At 37.9% G+C, this 23,850-nt stretch overlaps 1 protein-coding gene across 2 annotated transcripts in view; it reads left to right on the top strand.

Annotated features, from left to right (window-relative positions):
- Positions 1-23,850, top strand: part of MYO3B (myosin IIIB) — a 195,323-nt gene that overhangs the window by 145,679 nt on the left and 25,794 nt on the right. For both annotated transcript variants that reach the window (XM_040069363.1, XM_040069364.1), the window contains 2 exons: positions 5,770-5,833; positions 6,715-6,853. In XM_040069363.1, coding sequence (XP_039925297.1) covers positions 5,770-5,833; positions 6,715-6,853 — 203 coding nt within the window. The remainder of the gene's footprint in view (positions 1-5,769; positions 5,834-6,714; positions 6,854-23,850) is intronic.

Raw genomic sequence — 23,850 nt, forward strand, 5'->3', positions numbered from 1 at the left:
TTTAGCATTACATGTTAAAATGTTTCATGCATTTATATGCCTGACTTGGTAACCATGTCAAATGAAAAGCTGATGTCACAGGCAAGTAAGGATGCATTGAGAGTTGGAATCTCTGGCTGGAATAGAAATAGATAATGTAAATGCTAGCAGGAAAGTGGCTTTGTCTCATTGAAAAGATGTTTTTCCATTCAGTTCCACAAAGCTGTGGAAGTGTCTGTGACTTCTACTGAAACAGGATCCTGGGAATAGTTGTGCAGCTGGGAAGCTGATGCTGTTTTAGTTATTCCCCAAAAACCATGCATGTATGAAGCACTTGCCAAGCCTTTTCTTGACATCAGCAGCCACTGAAAGGAACCTGCAGGCCTGCACGGCATCAAGGAACTGAATCACAATCAAACCCTAAATGGGACAATTATTTTAAAGTCAAACATGATCAAGAGTCAAACATGATTCAAATTAGGAAAGTGGAAACCTTTCTGAGCCATTTTTACACCAGCTGAATAGCAGATTTACTACTCTGTATAGAGCTGAAAAGGCAGCAGAGAAGGGAGTAGTGTGGTGGGGTCTCCTCTCTGACAAGGAGAGCACAGGCACCAACCTTACTTAATGTCTGCCTCCAACTTGCAATTGATCATTTCAGAAATAAAAAATGCTGCATTTTGAAATGGCATAGCTAAAATTCCAAGTTAGTATTGGGGATCTTTTGGGCTGATTAGGAATAATTTATGGAGAAGTGAGAAGTAATTTTCTAAAACATCATGTGATTTGAACTTGTTAGATTGACATATCTCTAATGAATATATTTTTCATAAATGTTCTTGCTTAGCAGGATAATCTACAGTTCAGTGACTAAGGACCTTAATCTATGCTACCTTGTTCATCTTCTTGTTCAGACAGAGCTGTCATTCTTAAATATCTTTAAATCCCTTTAGAACCCCATCAAAGTATCTGTAACCTGCATGTTTCCACCATTGTAATCTTTTCCATTTCCTTCCCAAAGGAAAATTGTGTTAAGTAATACTGATCTGATACTTCCCCTGGAAAACACTTAGTATACTGTTATTTTTTTTCCTCTGGCTCACTGTACTGTAGCTCAATGACTGCTAACCGTCACAACAGAAGTTAGTGACATGTACACGATCAGTAGCATTATACTGTGTGCTAATAAAAGAAAGCATTGTTTCCAAATGGTGACTTTGTTACACATCACTTGGGTCTGTGACTGTAACCGTGTGTCAGTGAGTATCCCTCACTCATTGGTTGCCTTTGGAGTTCTGTTGTGCTTTGGGTAGAAGATACCTGACATCAACACCTGTTCACACTCTTGAACTGCATTCATTGTGAATTTTTTTCCTTGTATCTTTCTCTTTTTGGCTATTCGGTATCATGATCAGCCTTTGGTCAGCTTAGGTTCACAAAAAACATTCTTTTTAGTAAAATTCGTGACATTCACATGAGCCTTACAGAATCAAGATTGTATGATAGTCTGTACTAAGCTACACAGGCACACCAACTTAGATGTTTGAAAAATTATAGACAAAGAATAATTGGCAGCATTTTTCTTTTCTACAAGATGTATGCATGTGAAAGTCAAGTTCCAGAATTGGATCTATTTCTGCTCTCTAATGGCTTGACTGATGAAGAATATGATTCCTAAATTTGTATCAGTACTAAGTGAGTGGTGGTACGAGGGCTTGAGAGGCTAGGATTTAAATTAGTTACAGTTACATGAAATGTAATGGACCATAATATGAAAGTCAGTAGTGCTCCAAAGTTTACATTGGGGGGTTTACTAGCAATGACGATACATTCGACTCACATGTGCATCATAACATTTTCTCATTACTGTCAAGACATGGTTAAGGTAGTATATTAGACACTGCCCTTGAAGAAAATTAGCAAGTCCTTTGGCAACAAAAATGATCACATATCTCTATAAACCGTGGTAAAGGAAGATGTCTAAGGGAGATAAAAAACTAAGGGTCATATGGTATCATTCCTCCAGTCATGAAAGGCTGATGTGAAAACAAACTGTTCTTGTTGAGAATCAAGAGAGAAATAATGGACTTGCATTGCAGCACAAGAATGTAGGTTAGACATTAAGAAAAGCTTCCTGATGGCAAGCTGAGTTAAACCCTGTGTAGGTTACCTTGAGGAGTTTTGACAGCTCCATCACTGCAGGTTTTTAAAATCAGGTTACACAAATGGGGCGGGGGGGTGAGACGCAGGGGAAGTAAGTGTACCTGATTGTTCTCTGAAAATGGGGGTGACTTAGATGATTTCTCAAGATTTTTTTTATGTTTTGTAAATACACAGTGACTTCTTGAACTGTAACGTGTCTTGCCAGTGGGTTTGGCATTGCAAGCCAGCTTTTATAGCATCGTAGTGCACCAGCTGTTGCTACATCAGTATGGGGAGTAAGTAAAGAAATCAATTTAGAGGAATTCTCCATGAGTCTGCTTTACTTGCAATGACATTGTTGCTGTGCCTGAAAAATGAGAGAGGTTCATTTCTCAATGGTTTGCTACAGCTGGAGGCCCATTGAAATAGCATGCAATGTGGACTTACCTGCAAGGGCACTGGTGGATTAGCACATAACTACGGTATCCTTTGTGTCACTGAGAGGAGAGATTAAACATGATTTCAGTCACATGAGCACAAATTCATTCAGAAACTGGTTTCATGTGAATTCTCCTGCTCCATATAAAAGATCATCTGTCTTTTGCTGTGGTTTCTTTGACTTGATCTGCAGCCCGAGTCTCACTAAAGTGAGATTCACTCTGTCAGTCAATAACAAAACCTCCCAAGAAATCTTTGATTAAAAGGAAAGGAAGAATAATCACTATGTTGATGTGTTTCTATTCTTCATGGAACGCTGCTTGAAAGGGTCGCATCTCTACATTTTAAATGTATTATTTTTCAGGATCTTCAGAAGAATGCCATTGGGTCCTGATGATTTATTCCCTACACCTTTCCCATACTTCCTCCTTGGGTGATTTCAGTTTCTGTCAAGATCACATTGCAATTTCGTGTATAAGTCATCTTTTGAATATGAATTTTCATTTCTTTCTGTAAGAAAAGGTGGTATAAAGACATTCTGGTTTCCTTTAAATAGCTTCACTTTCCTATTTTTATTCATAGCAAACAATAAGATTATTGCTTGTAATGGAAGTTAGGAAGTCTGCAATCCTTGTGGCGTGCAGTAGAATCCATGGGTCTGATTCTGATGTCATGTGAGCTTCTAATTACTTTACCATTCATAAGTTTAAATAGTTCCTCGAGATTTTTAAAGGTGTAAATGGGAATTTGGGCACAATTTTCCAGTGTCATCTGGCTTTTCTCTCCTTCCCACCCCTTTGAATTTTTCATCTACCCATGCTAGAAGGATTGAATTTGTTTGGTTCTGTTTTCAAAATGAATTGTATTATTTCTAGTAGAATATCTAGTAGTGTTTCTAACATTTTCAAAAGCATTTAAATAATGAAAGTAAAAGTGCCATTACTTATACTCGTAAAGGCCAGAGTAACTCCAAAACCAGATCTTTTTTCTCCAGCATAAGATAATCTCCATTACTGGATTTATGTTGCTGTGATTCAACTGTTTTCAATGCTAAGGACAGTGAGTCTATACACTATACAGATGTGTAGATAGGCCTTAAGAATCAATGTTTCTCTCTTTTTCCAACGTTTCTTGCAAATGGAGTGATTTATAGACAGCCTGGATGTGAAGACTGAGGCGTATTACAGCTCAGCAGCGGAACAGTCAACAGCAAATTGTGGAATTGCCTGACTGAAACCAGGCGCATGAACTCAGATCTGCAGTTGATACCATGTTTTCAGAAGTGTTCCCTGCCACTTTGATGTTGTGGTGGTTTGACCCTGGCTGGCTGCCAGGTGCCCACCAAGCCATTCTGCCATTCCCTGTCTTGCCAAGACAGGGGAAGAAAAATGCAATGAAAAGCTCATGAGTAACAGCTGGTAATCAAGTTCATACTTCTGGTAGCAACAGTATTTCTGTGGAAGGATGGGCTCCCTTGCAGCAAATACAACCCAATTTAGGATTTTTTGTGACCAGAAACAAGGTATCACTGGGATCCTGGCATAAAGTTGGGGTTTAAGGGCTTCCAAATTCCAGGGGCTGATTTTTTCTAGCTTAAGCTGTACAGAAGGCAAGTTGCTGATTTTTACCTTTGTGCTTTAAACAATTATGCAAGGTTCTAGCCGTGGCAAGGTTGTGTATTTTTTTTAGTAGAAGACAGAGATTATTTTCATGCTGCTTATTTAGATCCATATCCAAACCACCACAAAACCCGAATATTTAAATTTATGTGATTATTCGATCTGGTTTTGGCCTTGTAGGCCATTTGCAACATACTGACCTAACAGCAAATTTTGATTTTGATATCCACCACAGTGATATTTGAGGATTATTCATCATTTTTACCTTGTATTTGATTTATTTCCAGAAATATTGGGGAAAAGGGGAGTGCTTCATCTCAACAAATGCTTGAGGAAATTTTGGAGAAAAGTGGCAAGTTATCCAACTAGTCCCACTAAACAAATTGTTATCTAAATTTTATATATATATATATATATATATATATATATATACACACACAAGATAAATAGTAATAAAGAACTTTACAGATAAAATAGGATATGCACAAATGTCAAATACAGTACTAGATATATGTTATACTTTCCACTTTAAGAAGTATGTCAGTACTAAATGCTAATGCATTTCTAAAATGGATCCCCTCATTTCCTCCAAAGGAAACACAAGTTTAAATTCAATTTACATTTTAGGGATAATGTTTTTCTTCTCTTTATTTGTGTCAAAGAATAAAGGGGAACTTAAATTCGACATACAAGTCCAAAGTTCCCTCACGAAATTGCAACATCACAGAAAAGTTGAATGTTTACCATGTTTATGAACTTCATTCTGTTTTAACAATGAAAAAGTCTTTGTTTTTATCCCAGTTTGAGGACCATGAGCATACCAAATAATTTCTATGGGCATAATTATTTTTTTTTTAATCCACTGAATGAAATTGGTAGCATCTTCTTTTGGTATTCCCTAGCTGAAGATTCTGAAACAAATTCTGTCTGGGTGGACTTTACTGTTGAAAAAATCCATTGACTTCAAAGGCTTGACAAGGATCATGGCCTGCAGAAGGTTTTTATGTTACTTTAATCAGCATTAATGAAGTAGGAGTTGGCCTATAATATTTTTATGGTGGCATAATGTGATTGTAAAATATTAACAGATATAGACAAAGAATCTAAGACATCTTACTTCTTGCTCTGTCCTTAAGCCAAATGGCTTTAGGAGAACACATATGTTTCACTTTTTCCTCATCCATCAAATTTTGAGTGTCTAAGTTTGAATTGTGTGAAAACAGCTTTTTCACAGCCTTGGGAAAAAATATTTCATGTAAAATCTTAGCAAATAAATACATTACTTCAATTTCATTAAACTCTTGTAACGTCATTTTACACACCTGCACAGACCCACAAATTTTTAATGATAAATTCATTGCTCATAACCTGTTGCTGTGTTTAACAGTTTACACTTTCTTATAAGAGGAAATGTGACTGGTCTGAGGTTTTTTTCTGATTTGATTGTATGTGATTGTATTGTGTGTATTCAGAAATTGGGGGAGTGGGAAAAGGGAAAATCAACAAAAACGTGTGTATGCCAATAAACCTTCTATAAGAGTGAAGAAATTACAATATTTAAACTAAAGTTTTTCTTTTTCTTTGCTTTTAGGCAGCAAACCAGTAACCAGTCTTCTCCCGTTGTGCCTGATTTTCTTGACAAACAAACTAAAAAGGTACTACTGAGTTTATAATCTAAAACAACATCCCATTATAGCTTCAAATTCCTGAGTCCACAGTTCTGCAATGTGTTCGTGGCTGCTTGGCATAGCCATCTGAACATGAAACCGTTAGTGATGTTTTGAAGTCTTTGAGACAAAAGCCTGCTTGCTAAGAACTTTAGTTCTGTAGAGAGACAGGGAGGTACAGTGAATAAGAGAATCAAAAGGCTGGAAATTTGCTGCTGAGAATAAATGCTAGCTGCTCCCTGAGGTGATTTGTCTGTGCACTTCACTTTCTACAGATGTTAGAGACTCTTTTTTAGTAAGGACCTGAGGTTCTTTGGTAGCACTTTGATATCCTGCTCGAATTCAATATGTGAAATGGAGGAGTCGCTCTGTGACTTGGAGCACAGCATAGTCTTTGAAGTCTGATCCAATTTTTGCTGCTTACCATTTGATGTTGAAAGGATGAAATGGAGAAAATGTACAGTTTTTGCCAGTAACTCTGCTGAGCATATGTAAGATTAAAAAAACAAAATCCCTTGGATGATGTACTTAGAAATGTTAAGCAGATTAATACCTTCCTATAGCTTTTTTCTAAAGATACAAATTAGCTATGAGAGGAAATCGGCATACAGTGCATGCTATGATTTAACTGCATGAGGAAAGGGGATAAATAAGTTAAATGGAAAAAAGTAAACAAATGTTTGTGACATGGGTGCTAAATCGGTGTTGCTGAAAGCCACAAGAATCTTGTGTAACTTAAATTTAGCATTAGATGTTTCAGAGAGTCTTAAATAACAAGTTCCTCTCTACGAGACCACAGCTGTAAGTTATCACAAGCAAGTGGAATCAATACATTTCTTATGTGCCTAAACCAGCATTCTTTATTCCAGAATAATTTGGATGAGATTTCTGCTTCTCCATTTATTCTAAAACATTCATTTGAAATGAATGATTCACAATCGGTTGGCCAATCCCAGACAGTTGCAGACCATCAGTTGTCAAGTCTCTTTACATCCCGTAAAAAAGGAGGTAAGAAATATAATAAAGTAGCAGAGATATTTTGTTTACTGCTTGTAACCTACATGTAGCCAGGATGTAACTTGCTTTATATATTGATGAGATTCTTTAACAATCCCTTGAAAGGCAGGAAACGTAAAGGAAAAAACTTCCTTCTACCCATTTTCACTCTGGAAATACGAAAAAGCCCTTAAGTATCTGTATTACAGAGACAAAAGTAAAATGATTTTTAAAATACACCTTCTATTAAAAGTGTCATTACTAATCTCAAAACACCCTTTTAATGAAATCAAATCTACCTTCAAGAGCTTCAGCTTTCCTCTGCCTTCCAACCTCAGAAGTCAAAGGCGGTAATGAAATCTCTCATGTTTGGCAGAATGAAAGACTACTAGTTTGTTCACACACACAAAGATTCAGTCAGCAACTCTGGAACATCTGCTATAATTCTACAATCTCTGCAGTGCATTTTTAAAATTTTATTTGCTGTTTTGTTATTTTTGCCATGTTCAGTGAGAGTTTAAAAACTTAAAGCAAAACATTTTGGCATTTTTTGAGTTTTACGTGGTTTATCTTTGGATATTCCAGGAAGTCATTACCTATTACATTTATTATGAGTTTTATAATCATCCTATCTTTGCAAATCCATGAATACAGACTTTATTACTAGACTGTAGAATAACTTACACAATTTAAGATGAAGTAGGTTGATAATGTGATATGTGTAACCAGAGCCAAAATATATATGATAGCAAATTAATTTCCAGGTTAATACTGAAAGCTAGTTGTTTATAATGTTGTGCTATTAATTAACATTACTGTTTATTTGTTTGGTGGGGCACCTTTCATCTCGTAAATCTACAAATATTTATCTGAATAACTAAGCCCTAATTCTGCAATTTATATGTTTAAATTTTACGAAGTTCAGTAAAACAATTTACAATGTAAAGGTAAGAAGATAGGTATTTATAGAGAGATCATTCTGTTATGGGAAATAATGCAAATTTTTCCTCTTTTAAATGGGCATAATGTGCTTTCCATGCTAAAAAGAGAATAGTATTTAAACAGAGCAGATTGAGAAATACATTATTCCCTCTTCATGCATTTCAGTCCATATGGGTTTTGAATCCATAGTGTGGGACTGCAGGGGAAGTTTGCATTACTATCTTAAATTATTGCATGTTAAACAATAAACCTGTCAAACAGAAATATCTTCATTGCAGCAAATCCTCTTGAGGGAAGCAGTCAGGGCCCAAATCCATCATCTTTACTCTCAGTGCATATTGTATGTTACCCTGAAACCAGTCTCCTTGAAATCAAAGAACTTGTGTCTGAGGTAAAACTGGCAGAATTCCACCCTTAGCAAACACGATTCAGAGCCATTACCCAGTAATTTAGAGTGTCTTCAAAAATGTGAAATGATAGAAGAATAAAACACAAAGAGGAGATAAATGCAACATTGATCTGAACTGTTGAAGATACAGCTATGTTTAAATGAAGAGCATGCAAATACAGAGAAGTAGGGAGTTTACTAGTTAAGCGTGAAAATATTCAGATAGATGATCATATAAATCACACTTTGATGAGTAACTATTAAGGAAGTAAACCTGGTGAAGAATAATGACTTCTTTGGGTGCTTTTAAAAGCACAGCTTGCATTCAGGGATGCAGATGCTTTCACCTGGTGCTCAGTCTGTATTCAGCATTAATATATGAAGTACACTTTTAAACAGATAGAATTCTTACACCTACTGTTAAAACCAAGTGAAATAGGAAATATCTCTTTGGAATAAGCACATATAAAAATATGTATGCTTTACTATGTAGGGTGATACTACATAAGCTGTTATTCACACTAAAAAAGCTGCCCACTAGGTGGTCCAAACAATGCAGACTGTTATTTTTCATAGTGAAACATTATTCTGCAATGTTAGAGACTGATTTTTAATTCAGTGTAAGTTACATTACAGACAGCATGAGTCTGTCAGCTTGGTGGTGCTTGGACCTGAAATACAGAGGCCAGTGGGGAAGGGAATGTGGCAGGTTTCTGCACTGGTCCATGACCCAGTTATGAAGCAGTGTTGGTGTTTGCTTAAGGAGGATGTCTGTGCGCAGGCTTAAGCACAAAAGGACAGGCTGCTTATTTGTCTTGAGGCCTTAGCAGGTGAGGCTGGAGTTCGGTCAAGAGGGGATGGAACACAAAAGGACAAAATGGCTGATAGGAGTTTGCGTGTTTCTGTATTAATCGAGCAGCCTATTCTCTCACACCTTGTTATCCGGCTGTCTAATAGCACAGGCTGCCTGTTCTTAATAACAGATCGGCAAAGGAAGAATAGAGGAGGAAATTTCCACAAAAATCATGCAAAGACAAAAGCCTCTTTTTCACATCAAAAGCCTTCTCACTGAGCACTATGGCCAAACTGCACGCACAGCAAGTGCATGCATGTGCTATGGTGGTATAGAGTCACAGGGGCTGGTTTTACACTGCACAGACATTCCCTGCGCTCTGCCAGAGCACTGGGGCAAGCAACAATGCCCAGAATTCCCTCCAGTGTCTCTGCTGTGACACAGTGCCTGGGCAGAGAGTCCAGTCATTAGTAACAATTAAGCCAGAAGTTAATTATTCTAGTCATGGTAAAGTAGTACTGAAGGAATTGAAATAATATAATCTCCAGAGGCCAAGTAGTGGTATTCCCATAGATGAGATAGATAGTGAGAATGTTTGAAATAATTAATGAAAAGTGAATGCTTCATAGGGAATTGACCAATGTAACTTTGCTTCAAAGGTAAGTGTGACATATTTTCTGAGATGCAAAGGAAATACATTTGCAAAAGGAAAGCTTATAGTATCTCTGCATTGACCAAACAATGACATAATTTTTTATACTTAGCAGAGACATATTGAACGAGCGGGAAATACACAAAGAGTCTCTGGCTGTGGACATTCTCTCATGGGAGAACAATGTAACTTATGGATGTGTTCAATTTATGCCTTGCACCCCACAATGCAATGCTAAAACTTTGTGAAAGGTAGAGAAATTTGCCAGGATTCTGCGAAATCTGAAGGTATAGTCTTCAGCGTTGTCTATAGCTGCAGTCTGAGGCAGTGAATAGTCCATTTCAGAATAGCTTTTGATTTTAGATTCTTTAATCTTTTATATTTTCAAAACTAGCGGAAATTAGGGCTTGGCATGTTTCAAGCTGGAGTCGCATTAGTCACTGACCCATTTTTAATGTTTTTCTCGCAATATGTGTATTTTTTTATGTTGATAATTTTTTTCTCTTCCTTTGTGGTAAACCAATTATGAAATGGGATTTGCTGAATGTAGCTGTGTTGGGTTTGGAGAAACGTATGGTCACTGGGTTTTGTACTGATGGAGGACAAGCAGATAATTACATATGTGAAGTACCTGCTTGATGGGGAGTGTGGCTGCTGCCCACCTGAGAAAGTACTGTGGACAAGTTTTAGTAGGGGCATTGTGAGCATGGGTGACATTATTCCCAAAATGTTGCTTTCTGGTTGTCATTACACACATGATATTTACAGGTTCATCAACCTAAACAGGAAATTTAAATAATGATGACTTCATTAAAAGTCAGGACTTAGCTCCAGTTTCAAAGAAGTGATCCAACTTTAATGCTAAGGAGCATGATCTTGTTGAAATACCCAAGCCAAAAAGAACAGTGGCTTGAATGTTTGGTCTTTGCTTCAGAGTACGGTTTCCTTTGTGCCAGACTTTGTTATGGAAAATACTTTAAACTGCCTCTATCTAAAGTAGTCTTGACTCAATATCTTGTGCTTGCAAGTCATAGGGGCTTAAATATAGAGAAATATGTTACACTACATGGTAGTTTAACATTGTAGTAGAGTTTTAACTCTGATCTCATTTCATTCCTATTTTTACATTTTTTGAAAAAGGTTAACGGCTATGGTAAAGCAATAATCAGTAGTGACTTGGAAATGGGGGCACTTCTTGTCCTTGGATTCACAGAAATTCAATATCCCAGCATGAGTGTAATAGGTATTTATAGTAAAGAACAGGCAGTATCTCACACAAAATATGGTATCAAGATCTGGGTGCCTTGTAACCAAAGATGTCACTTCACTTTGTGCAATTAGAGAGAGATCAATCCAAGCCATTCAGCTGTTTGTGTAACTCAGCTTCCTGTTTGATTTCATTACAACAAACCTTCCTTTCTAACTAAAAACAAAACCACTGCTACATGATGTAGTCTGAAATACTGCATGGACTTTCAACTAGTTGTCACTGGCAGATGGGATGATACTGACACATGAATGCCATTCATTTCAGAATCCTATCATTCAGGAATGTAAAGGAAAGAATTTGTAATCTATTTAGAATTACTCTGGGTTGTTTATACAGGAGTTTCATTTCATCATTTTTAAGCTCTCCACTGAGACTAATCTTACACTGAGGGAATATAAATCATGAAAAATTTGACTGTAGTTAGTAAAATCATAACACTGAGCAGAATTGGGTCTCTTGGTTATAAAAAATTGACATGAAAAGTTTCTTCATATCTGAGGTTTGGGAGAGTTTGGGGCAGAATATCTGGGTTTGTTTCAGGAGATTTTTTTTTTTTTTTTTTGAGTGGGTCAGGTTTGAGTTGGCCATTCTTTTGCAAACAAAATAACATGATCAGAGGACAGTTTGACTACTACAGGAAACTCTAAAAAGGCCAAGATAGTGTTACATAGTATGAGCTGATTGTGCTGAGCATGCTGTAGCTCTGTGTGAGGCCGGTGAGATCTCCACAGTATTCTCCTACAACTTACCACGCTATAACAGACAAATTACTGTTAGCCATGTTGCGGCTGAAGGCTCCAGCAGAGGAGTTGCTGCTGTGGTATGTTGTATAATGAATTTTCATTGAAAGGATCCTGCTAGCATTCTGTGGCTTTTGAAGTAAAATCTGACTGGGCATGTGCAGGAGAAAAAGTAGCTTCTTTTTATTTTTCCCGAAAAGCCTATCACTGGATTACTGATCTCATCATACCTGGGATAAATGCTTTGGGCTTAGTAAATGGAAATCATCCTTCCAGATCATTAATTTTATCTTGCAAATATATGAGTAAAAATCCTCATAAGAAAATTTTTAGGATGTTTCTTGGGACAATAAGCTGGTAATAAAGCTATGTCTCAAAGCAATCCTAATTGTTAAGAGCTGCCTGGATGGCCGGGCTCAGAGAGCAGTGGAGAATGGTGCTGTGTCCACTTTATATCCAGTCACTAGTGGTGTCTCCCCAGGTATAAGTGTTGGGTCCAGTCCTGTTTGATATCTTCTTGGTGATCTAGAAGAGAGAATGGAGTCTACCATGAGCAAAGTTGCAGATAACACCAAGTTTAGTCAGAGGGTCGATCTGCTGGAGGGTAGGAAAACCCTGCAGAGGAACCTGGACAGGCTGGATGGATGGGCCAGACCAAGAGCTTGAGGTTCAACATGACCAAGTGCTGGGTCCCACACACTGGCCACAACAGCCCCATGCAGTGCCACGGGCTGGGGGCAGAGCGGCTGGAACATGGCCCAGTGGGAAAGGACCTGGGGGTGCTGGGTGACAGCAGCTGAACACGAGCCAGTGTGCCCAGGTGGCCAAGGAGGCCAGTGGCATCCTGGCCTGTGTCACAAAGTGTGACCAGCAGGGCCAGGACAGTGACTGTCCCCCTGACTCAGCACTGGTGAGGTCACAGCTCGAGTGCTGTGCCCAGTTCTGGGCCCCTCAGTTCAGAAAGGACATTGAGGTGCTGGAGCGTGTCCAGGGAAGGGCAATGAAGCTGGTGAAGGGTGTGGAGGCCAAGTCCAGTGAGGAGCAGCTGAGGGAGCTGGGGGTGGTTAACCTGGAGAAGAGGAGGCTCAAGGGGACCTCATCACTCTCTACAACTCCCTGGAAGGAGAGTTAGCCAGGTGGGGGTCAGCCTCTTCTCCCAGGTAACCAGCAACAGGAAGGAGGTCATAGTTTTAAGCTGTGCCAGAAAAGGTTTATGTTGGACATTAAGAAGAATTTCTTCATAGCAAGGGTGATTAAATGTTGGCATGGACTGCCCAGGGAGGTGGTGGAGTCACTGTCCCTAGAAGTGTTTAAGGGAAGCCTGGATGTGGCACTCAGTGCCATGGTCTAGTTGTCAAGGTGGTGTTCAGTCACAGATTGAACTCAATGATCTCAGAGGTCTTTTCCAAGCTAGTTGATTCTGTGATTCTGTTTCTATCATTATAGGAAAGGATAATCACCTTTCTAGGCTTGCGAGGCTGCATAGTTACACAGATGGATGCTCTTTGTAAGCCTGGTTCTGTGCATTACATTTGGTGGGACCTTGCAGGAGCCTCCAGGAGGAATATCACCTCCCACCCTGTGGAAACCCTGAATTTTTGCTTCCTGGAATTGTATAGGAGCCTTTCAGCTTCTCTAGTCATTAGGGTGAGAAACAGTACCTCATTTTCAGGGTTTCAGTTCTTTACCATGTAATTCAGTGTGAATTCAGAAAATCTGACTGCAAACATAAGTGACATTGCTTGCACTTCTCTTGGCCTTATGTAAATTTTTCAGCTGAGACTTGCAGTGACGATGTTTGCATCCTGAACTGGTTCACCCACCGATGGTTTCTTTTAAGTCTTTTGCTACTCTGTAATGGCATGATATGCAGCCTGAATTTTGCCAAAGTATCAGACCAACAAATCTGAAAAGAAATTGGACTGTTCGTAAATTTTTCTTTACTGCACAGCTTAATTGTTTTTTTCCCCTCCAACAGGCAAAGACACAAACAGTGGCAAGTGATAAATACAAGCTTTGATTTGTTAAACACATGTTAGCTCTATGTTTAGCCCTAGGCAGTGAATTTCATTATAGTCTGGTTTACTTCTGGATTGGTTATTGTGATTGCTTCCAATGCGAAAAGATTTGACCTGCAGCCATGACTGATTAGTATCAGAGGTGAGAGATAAAATAAGATGCAAGTAAACTGCATAGATAAATTGCAATAGGGTTCTTCAGAGACAACTTAGTACTTGTTCTATATAAAACAAGTTGCAATTCAGCTTGTAATGATTGCTTTGCCATAAAAATAGACTGCAGAACTCTCTAATTGAAATATCAAAAAATATAGTAAGAAATCCAAGAAATTTAATGAAGTTGAATAATAAATACATGATAATGCTGTGCCAAAGCCCTGCAGGTTTTAATAGAGGTTCAGTTTCTCCTCTTAACATGTAATGTCCACTGATGCAAGTTGCTGTTCACCTGCTCTTTGTCTTCATTTGCTATCCACAATATACAGATTTGTTCAAACACTTCCATTTGCTGTATCTTTGTTGGTAGTTAAGTTTTTCATCATGCAGCACTTCACTGTCCTGTTGTTATAGTTAGAAAATTCTTTTAAGTATTCTCTATCAGCCTGATTTTTGTTATTTTGCCACAGTTACTAGTTCTCTTAATCAGCAGCATATCTCAGATGACTGATGTAATCTGGCATATAGTGTGGTTCCTAATTCATTATTCTTCTGTTTCTAAAAAACCCACAACGTTTTATCTAAGTAAACTTTGTTAGAATAAGTACAGTAGGTACAGAGCTTTGGGAGTGCACAAAAAGCGAAAATAACTCTAGTAATATTTTCACAACTTTTTTTTTTAATTGAAGCATTTTTAAACTTTTTCTCACATCAGAAAACTTTTGATAATTTCTTTATTTCTGGGTATTTTGTAAGAAAAAGCCTAAGACAGTTAATATTTTGCTTTTATAGAGCTATGATTTAATCTGCTAGCTGTATGTTACCAAACAATTTCTCAGTGTTTGCTGGTATTTAAAAATATTAATTCACTCTGATGTATTCCCCACAGCTGAGTAGTAATAGCTGAATTTCAGAACATCTTCCTAGAAGTGTATGCTTTCACAAACTATTTTTATCACTCTTCATAGATACTGTGAAGAGATAGCATGCCAGTAAAAGCAGTAACATAATTAATGTGAGGTTGCAGAATGTTAACATGAGGTGTGTGAGATAGTTCAGAAAGTACCATAACAAATTAAAATCTTACGTATTTTGTATGGGTTTGGATTTTTTCCTCTTTTCTAAATTTGAGTTATTATTCTAGTGGATTGTGATTAGCTGCCAAAAATCACATACCCAAACCATGGCATATAATTTGCATGGTTTATCAATGCAAATAAAAAAAAAAAAAAATCCTAAACATCTCTGACAAATAAAGGATAGATACTGAGGACAAAATGTTTGCAACCACATATGTGAAGATGTGGATACTACAAGTTACTCATAGATACAGTTTGATAAATAGGTATTCCATTCATGAACTGGTTCTGAGGCATTTGGGTGGAAGAAAAATTGCCTTACATGACATTCATTAGCTCTGCTCATGACAATGATCGTGTTACTTGGCTGTCCATCATTACTTCTTTCTACTCACTAGAAGTGTTTTGCATTTCAGTTCTCTCATGGGTAACCTCAGATAATTCTAATGATTAAGCTGAGTACAGCAATAGCCAATACTAGCTTGTCACAGTCATTGTGAGCTTGCAGAGCTCCCTTCTGACCCCAGGCAAGGGTAATCTTTCTTGAGGATCTTTGTTGCCTATGGAGAGAATTACAGGAAGAGGTTGTTGGCACTACAGCAGAAAAAATAATGCCACACCCACACCTTCCCTGCTTATAGCACCTTTCCCCCAAGGGAAGGTCAGAGTACCAAAATCACGGGAAGTATTGCTACTGCTGACAGTGGGAAAAAGGAGCTGCTTTCCTCTGTGTGGTCAGGCAAGCAACAAGCATATCTTAATCATAACACAAAATGCATAAAAGAAGAGTTTTATGAATTCTAATATTTCTTTTCCTGAAAACATTTTAGGATGTTCTTTGTTTTTAAGGTTTGTCCTGCCTTGTGCATGTGAAAACATAGGCAATGAACAATGTGAGAAGACAAGAAACACGACTGTGTAATTACTAAGTATTGCCTCTTGCTTGTCAGGTTGGTCTGCCCTACCAGGCTAAGTCTGGCGGGGAGAATGCAGCCACGACTAACAAGCTGAATAGCAGCAAGAATACCCATGAAGATTTGATCATCTTTAATATGGCCTTCTTCATCTGACTGTCTGACATTTTGTTGGGAATCAAATATAGACAATGCGTGTGATTGCCTGGTACTAAAAAGTTGGAAGGCTGTACCAGCTTTTACCTTCAGTTGCAGCTAGTTTTTGTCCTTATAGGCTAGGAAGAATGTCTGTGGCTTTGTGTGCTGTTCTTGGGGCTCCTTCTCACCAATGTGCTTATGTTGCGTCCTGCACACACACAAAAGTTACATTCAAAATAAGGAAAAAATATTGCATTGTTCCAGCTTCTCTTTGTAGTACTGGGATTTGCAAACACCAAAAATGCCCTGCAGCAAAGTGGTGCAACTGTTTTTTCTACATTCTTTTAATGCTGTTCTTTACCGCATATTCTTAGTCATGATAAAGAGCATGACTATCAAATAAATAACAGCAAGCTTGTTGGTTTTAAAGGGCTTATTTTAAAAAAAAGCAAAATAACTAAGTTTGCTGCAGCTCTAAAAAAAAGAGCTAATTTTAGTAGTAGCATAGATAGGTGTAGTTTCAAAAATTAAGAACAACTGGGTGCTGTAGTTAAAAATTGATAGAGGAGATACTTGTGTACCAAAAATCTTTGACATGTTGATTTGTTTTCAGAGACAGGTGAATATATATGGAGTTCAGGTCTGCATACTATCTTGCCTGATGTCCCAAAAGGGCACAAGAACAAAATTCCAGTTTGGGCTAACCCCTCATATTTTGCTCATCTGACTTTGACACTAAGTGATATTAATTTCTTTCATCTCTTGTTGTCCATGTGCTTCCAATTAATATTTCATTCATAAGAAACTGATAAATTGGAAGTTCTTAATCTCCTCACAAGGATTTGTCCCTTGCAATGGTATTCAGAACAGCTGTAAATTCAAGTCTATAGTATATATCAGTTTTCTGTCTGCATATCCAGGCTCACGCTTTGTGCTTTTTGATCACTGATTTAGAGCCAAAGAAGGGTAAATTCCTCAGCTTCATATCCAAAGGAGCTTAACTGCTTTAGAAAAATGGAATTTTGCATTACTATATTTAGATACCCTTATTTGTAAACTGTAGTCTACTTTAAAACATTCCCTGGGAAGAACACAGTCATGAGACAGCCACAGGCAGACACGTCTCAGGGCATTGCAAATGAAGTAGGATAATCATTATTGTTTTTCATCATCATAAGCATCTTACAACCTAAAACTTTTAAAATTAGAGATTGCCTGCATGGTAGTAGCATGCCGCACAAAGTAATCATTGACACATAATGAAGAAAATCACTTAATTCACAGAACTCCCTTTTCTTGTCACAGCCACAGAATAAACATACGCAGTCAGAAAGCGTCTGCTAATTTTCTGCTTAAATTCTGTAACATGTTTGTGGAATTGTAGTCACTTGTGATGTGACTTGCAAGGAGAAACAAAAAACAAAACAAAACAAACAAACAAAAAAACCCCCCACAGGAACCTATATAATCTTTTCGTTGAAAGAGATTATAACAGTAAGGCAGAAAATGCTGACCATGGTAGATTAAACCATGCAGAACTTCACATGTAGAGAAAACGTGGGACAGACATGGACAGACATCATGAAATTAAAACCAAGCCAGAAGTGGAGTGTAGAGGGAATATGCCATCAAAGAAGAAAACCTGTGCAGGCAAGCATGGTAGAAAAAGGAGAAAGAAGCAAATGAGATGAAAAATGAAAAAAATACTACTCAATTTGAGTAAGGATAGAAGGCTTGGTAGCCTTGGCAGTGAAATGTCCTGCTGCTTTCTGTAGCATTTCTTTGCTTGTATCTAGTTGCTCAAATTTTTCAGGGAAGAGTCCAATTCTAGTTTAGAGAATTTGAAAGGAGAATTACAATTAATTCTCTGCTTTAAAGAGTAAAACCTTTTTGAATGGCAATACTTACCAAACATTTTCCTTTGCAGTACTGCCCATAGTATTGCATCAGTAGTTTGCAACACTTTATATCATTATTTGCAAGATATTTTTTGTTATGTTTAGCATTAAATAGTCCAAAATCTTTGAAAATAAAGAGACCAGATGAAATAAGGAAAATATTCCCTTCTTACCTCTTCTGTTAAGACAGTCTGAGAGAGCTGGGGTTATTCATCCTGAAAAGAGAAGGCTTCAGGGAAACCTCATTGCAGCCTTTCAGTACTTTAAGGGGGCTTGTGGAAAAAGGGGGAGAGCAACTTTTTGCACGGGCAGATAGCAACAGGATGAGGGGGAACCATTTTAAAGTAAAAGAGGACAGATTTAGAAGTTAGGAAGTTCTTTACTCAGTGTGGTGAGGCACTGAACAGTCTGCCCAGAGAAGTTTTGGGTGTCCCATCCCTGGAAGTTTTCAAGGTCAGGTTGCACAGGCCCTGAGCAATTTGGTTTAATGGGTGACATCCCTGCCCATGGCAGAGGATTGTAATTAGGTGTTTTTTAAGATTCTTTCCAGCCCAAGCCTTTCTATGATTCAATGGCATCCTGTCTACCTTTCCAAATGTAATGGAATGTTGGCAAGAGATTTAAATCAAGTTCATGCTCTTCTAGAGCTTCTTGGGGTAGCTTCTTGAGGTCTTATGATTATGCAGGATCTTCCACAGCAGAGCAAGGTGTACCTTTCTTTCTGGACATAATTCTTTAAAAGTAACAGCTTTCAGCTCTATTGATGGCTGTTTCTGAGAACCAGAACTAGATTTATTATTTGAGTTGACAATTTAGGATCAGTATTTATGGTGAGCCTTTACCAGTGGGTTATCAAGATCTTTTATCCCTTGTTCCTGAATGAGTGTGTCCCAGATGGGTCTCTGGGTAAAGCCTGTAGCTAGTGAAGAAATAATACAAAAAAAACTCACTGGGAAAAATTTTTTCTTTGTGTTCTTGTTTATGCTCTGTTAAAAAATAAAATAAAATTAGTGGCAGATGACATACATATTCCATCAATATTGTCAAATAAATTCTCCAAATAAGAAATCCCAGCAATATGAACACCATTGTCTGCCTTTAGATTTGTAGTTGCTGTAGTCAGAAAAAGCCAAACTCAGGAAGTACCTCTGATCTGTAAGAGAGCTGAGTTTGACTGTAAAGGAGTTAGAGTTGTGTCTACCATGTCCTTTGCCATCCAACTGGAACATTTCAGGTGCTGGGTTGATGCAGGACTAATGCCTCTCATAACCTCTGAAAAGGTACAGCAGAGGAAGCTGTCCCCATATCTGCAGAGGTGCTCCAGTTCAACATCAACTGAAAATGGGAAAGGCTAGAGGATATGGGAGAATAATCTATTTCTTAAGGACTGCAGCCCTTTATCCTGGTGACTTTTATTCATGTTTGTGCTGCCATGCCTCAGAATGATTCCTATCCTGGAACAAGTAGGAACAGAAAAACAGAGCTGGCTCTGCATGCAGTGAGCAAACTCTCTGTGCTAGGGATGTTCTTCTCTGAAGGGGCCTCAGGGCAACTGAGGGCCTATTATGCTCAGCATCATCGTGCATCTTCATGCTACACCATGAACAAGCATGGCTGGTCTGTAGATCTAGCCCATTGTGTCTGGATTACATTTGTTAAACTAATGCTTGGGGTTTTGTCTGGCTTTGTTCATACCAATACCGGAACATTGAGTAAGAACAGCAAATCAGAAACAAAGAACACAAGCATTTTCAAATATTGCTCCCACAGATTTGAGCCCCGAGTGTGTTTTATATAAACATTTTGAATTGTGGCTGGATTTTTGACTAGATTGTTTCCCCTGAAGGATCTTTTGAAACAAAAACAAACTGAGCAAAACAAGTTTTGGTGGGATGAGCCTATGCTTGTTTCCATGTGAGCTGATGACAAAGCTCAGAGCAGGAAGGCAGCAGTGTGCTGGAATCTGGTGTACATTGTGTTCTGCATATTCCCAGCTGACTTGACAGGAGTGATCTAGAACTGCAACAAGAATCCGTTTTCACTAGGGCACAGGAAAAGAACTCATCATTAATGTAAAGCAATTCAGCTGTTTTAAAACAAGATACTTGGTTAACATTATATCCTGCTTGTGCCTTCTTCTCCTGTGAATGTGTGGCCTATGATAGGTTAGGAAGGTGAGCACTTCTGAGAATTATCCTCTCTCTTGTATGGCCCCTGAAAGTAGTTTATATTCTATCACTGTGCCCTCTGTGCTTCAATGTGGGTGTATAATTTCACAAAGGAGATGAGGATGTGGTTGGCTTTAGCATGAAGCTGTTTCCAATGGAATTCCGAGGTTATATTTATGTGAACGTGCCATGCATCATGGGATTGCAGTGAAGGAGGCAGAAGGTTTCCACATCCTAGCGATGGAAAAAAATGGAAGGTGAGGACCGTTTTTCTTGTAATAGCTGTTTGAATTTATTTTAATGGGGTCACTTCCATGAAATACTGTAATGCAATTTCTGTAGATGCTATATCATTGAGCAAAATAAGTCTGCTATGTGAAGCAGAGGTTAAAGTGGAATCCCCCTGTATAGCATTGTGCTTAAGTTTCAAGAAAGGAGACTGCTTAAAACTGATACAGATTGTTAATGGTACTGCTTGTCAGACTTCTTATTTAGCTTCAAATTTGAAAGAGCTACTCCTTTATTTCTAAACCTTCGCTTTTGCATCCCTTTGATTTGAAATACTTGTGAACTAACTACAGAACAGAGCTGTGAGTTCAGTAGCCAAGAAATCCTTGATTTAGTAACGTAGAATTTCACAGGCTTGTGTGGGACCTCTCCTTGTTCTATGTATAACAAATGCAGCAGTCAGAAGCAGAAGTCCATCACAAAGATCCCAATACTTCAGAGTGTTGCAGTGGTTATCCACACACCTTGTTTAGCATTATAACAATCATTGCATAAGTAAGACCATTCAAATTCAAAAAAAAAAATTGAAATCTGAATTCTAAGTAACTGCTTAAGATTGGACATTGAGAGTACAGCTTGAAAAGCAAATGGGTTGAACAGTACAGACAATATAGCATGGCTGTGAACAGACTTTCCTATTTGATATGTTTCTTGTTTAAGACAAAGATAATATATATCTGTGTTGTGAAACAGTAATGAGCAATAATTTTGATTAAAATACATAATGCATTCAAACAGCAATAACTAACTGCTGCATTGTCCCCTACAGCGTCATTAAGATACTTAAAAGTGAAATTTAAATTACTTCTAAGACATTCTGTTACTGAATTATTCTAAACACAGTTGGGGATATACAGTTGCTGCTTCAATTACTAATACCTTACTAATTATACCTTTACAGGTAACTGTGAGTAACTGTTTAATTTAGTTGCCTAGGAATTTCAAAATAATATTTGTGGTGCTTATCAGACTACTGCAAATTTAAGAAATCTGATGTGCTGTCTTTTTGGTGTATGTGCATGACTTCGGCCTGCAGATTTATGTGAAAAATGTTGTAATTTTAGTGTAGTCTATTGCAAGATGGTATCTGAAAGAAAAGTCTGCACTCAACTGGCAAGTTAGGCTGTATCTGTAGTTAGAAGACTTTGAAACTGTACTGCAGATGTATGACAGCTAACTCCTTTCCTGGAAGGACATGCATCATCGGAAAGAGGTTCTTAAAGCAGTTTGCCAAATGGATTGAGTTGGTCTGGTCAAAATACCAACAGTATTTCTGACTGAGGACTTTTGCCAGTCCAGATGATGTCAAGAAATAAATGCATTGGTAGCATTTGCTGGTATAGACTGTGCCTGAAACTGGACTGTTGATCAGAGCAAGAGCCAAATGTGGGGGGGGGGGGGGGGGGGCTTGGTTTGGTTTGGTTTGGGGTTTTTTTGGTGGTTTTTTGTTTGTTTGTTTTTGTTTGTTTGTTTGTGTTTTTGTGGTTTTTCCTTGTTTGGGGTTTTTTTGTTTGTTTGGGGTTTTTTGGTTTTTTGGGGTTTTTTTTTTTTTTTGGTGGTGGTGGTGGTGTTTGGGTTTTTTGTTGTTATTTGGGGTTGGTTGGTTGGTTGGTTGGTTTTTGTATATTTTGTTGCCTTTATTGCTGTGGACCTTCTGCTTGGTGAGCACTCAGGGAAGTCATGGTTTATACATGACTGTTGTATCATAGGATTAAAGAGCTCAGGCTCAGGTTTTCATTTGGAATGAACCCTGCCAAGCAAGGCCTCGTGATTCAGTTTAAGGAGGAGTGATGCGTGCTCTTAGATGCATTTGAATATGCATGGGTATTTTGTCCTGTAGATTCCTAAAATAACCAAAATAAAAGTAAATACATCAGGCTGTCAGGTTTCTGGCCTGTACTCAGAGCTCAGTCAAAACAGTGGAGAAGGTCCCAGTGGATTTTGGATAAGATCAGAAAAAAATAAAAAAGAGGAGCTAGATGGACCCTACTGTGCCAGATTTCCCCAAATATGCCTTTTCTAATACTGAGGAGCTTTTTTTTTTCTTTTTTCCCCAACCAGAACAGTAATTTTCATGAGGTATTTCTCAACACACACAGACTTTTCAGGGCTGAAAGGTAGGGAATGGATGCCTTACACAGGCACTGCTCACATGCTCTGGAGCATGCAATGTGGTTGCAGCTGCTCAGCATCCTCCCTCCACCTCTCAGTCAGAGCAGGGTAATACTGAGTAAGGTCTGGTTTCCGCAACTACATTTTCTTAACTTATTCAGAAAATTCTCGGCGTACACTTCAGCAGTATAATGTAGGCAGAGAAATTTGACAGGGTTAGCTAAAAATATCATGTATTATAGGAAGAGCAAATGTAAAATTATTGGATATGCTTTTGTCTTCAGACTAACACATTCATAAACCAAATTCATCCAGTATTACATCCAAATGCTTCCCATATCACTGGAGATCACATACACCATGAACAGAGGCCAGTCTCATGTGTCCTCTTTGGCCTTTTTTTGTGTTGGTAAGCCCCATAAGTTTTGCCTTTCTGCTTAACCATAATGTTCAGACAAATGGAAATACACACAAATGCAAGTCTATTTGTCAGCAGTGTGCTATGGTGTTGGAAAAACAATAGATTATTTAAGATAACAGTATCTTCTGTAAATTGGAAAATAAATCATTGTGTTTTTAATGTCTTACATTAAAGGTGAGTTTTTAAAAAAACTATAGTGTTCTACTACAGCATTGCATCTGGAATTAGCTCAACCTGTGAAAGCATTCTTCTCCTTCTAGAAATTAAATTCATTGATCCCTTTTAAGTACATGTTCATTAATGGCCTTTGGCCGCTTTTAATGTCAATTTTAGGTACAGCTGAATCTAAACAACTGCAGTTTATGTGATCATTACATAATTCATCTAGATTGATCAGTTTAATATCTGATTTTTCAAGATTTCCTCACAATTCTGGAATTTTAGCAATGCAGATATTTTCCTTTTGCCCAAGGCAATAATAGATGTGGTGTGCAAACACTGCTTTAAAGAGGGTGTCTGTCTGCTGATTTACATATTTTAAAAGTATTAAGATCAAAAGTAATGAGAATTTAATCCATATGGCATGTAAAAGATAAATAGGAATATTAATACTGTATCAAATACTAATTAAAGGAAACACCAGTCCTATTTTTAAAATCTTGCATGCAGATGAAGAAGTCATTGCAAAGTTAAGATCTGATTCTTAAAGAAATTAAGAATTCTTTTTCAAGGCCAGATTCTAACTGAGACTGAGTTCATATGCTGGGCCAAATTCTGTTTACATAGTACTTCACAGTACCACTGGAGTATTCCTTTTTTTCAAAGTATCTCATGTGGTTCTAAAACTGAAGGCTGCCATCAGCTTTACTACCAGCTTTTAATATGAAAATTTGCTTTCATTATCCAAGAAGCTGAAATACCTGTGTTTTCTAACTTGCCTAAGCATCCATGTCTAGGCTCTAAAATAGCTAATTCATGGGAACCCTGTTGGATTTTGATCAAGTCTTGTATGCAGATTGTAGCAGTGGGTGA

This window comes from Hirundo rustica, chromosome 7 (genome assembly GCF_015227805.2).
Source record: "Hirundo rustica isolate bHirRus1 chromosome 7, bHirRus1.pri.v3, whole genome shotgun sequence".
Taxonomy (NCBI): Eukaryota; Metazoa; Chordata; class Aves; order Passeriformes; family Hirundinidae; genus Hirundo; species Hirundo rustica.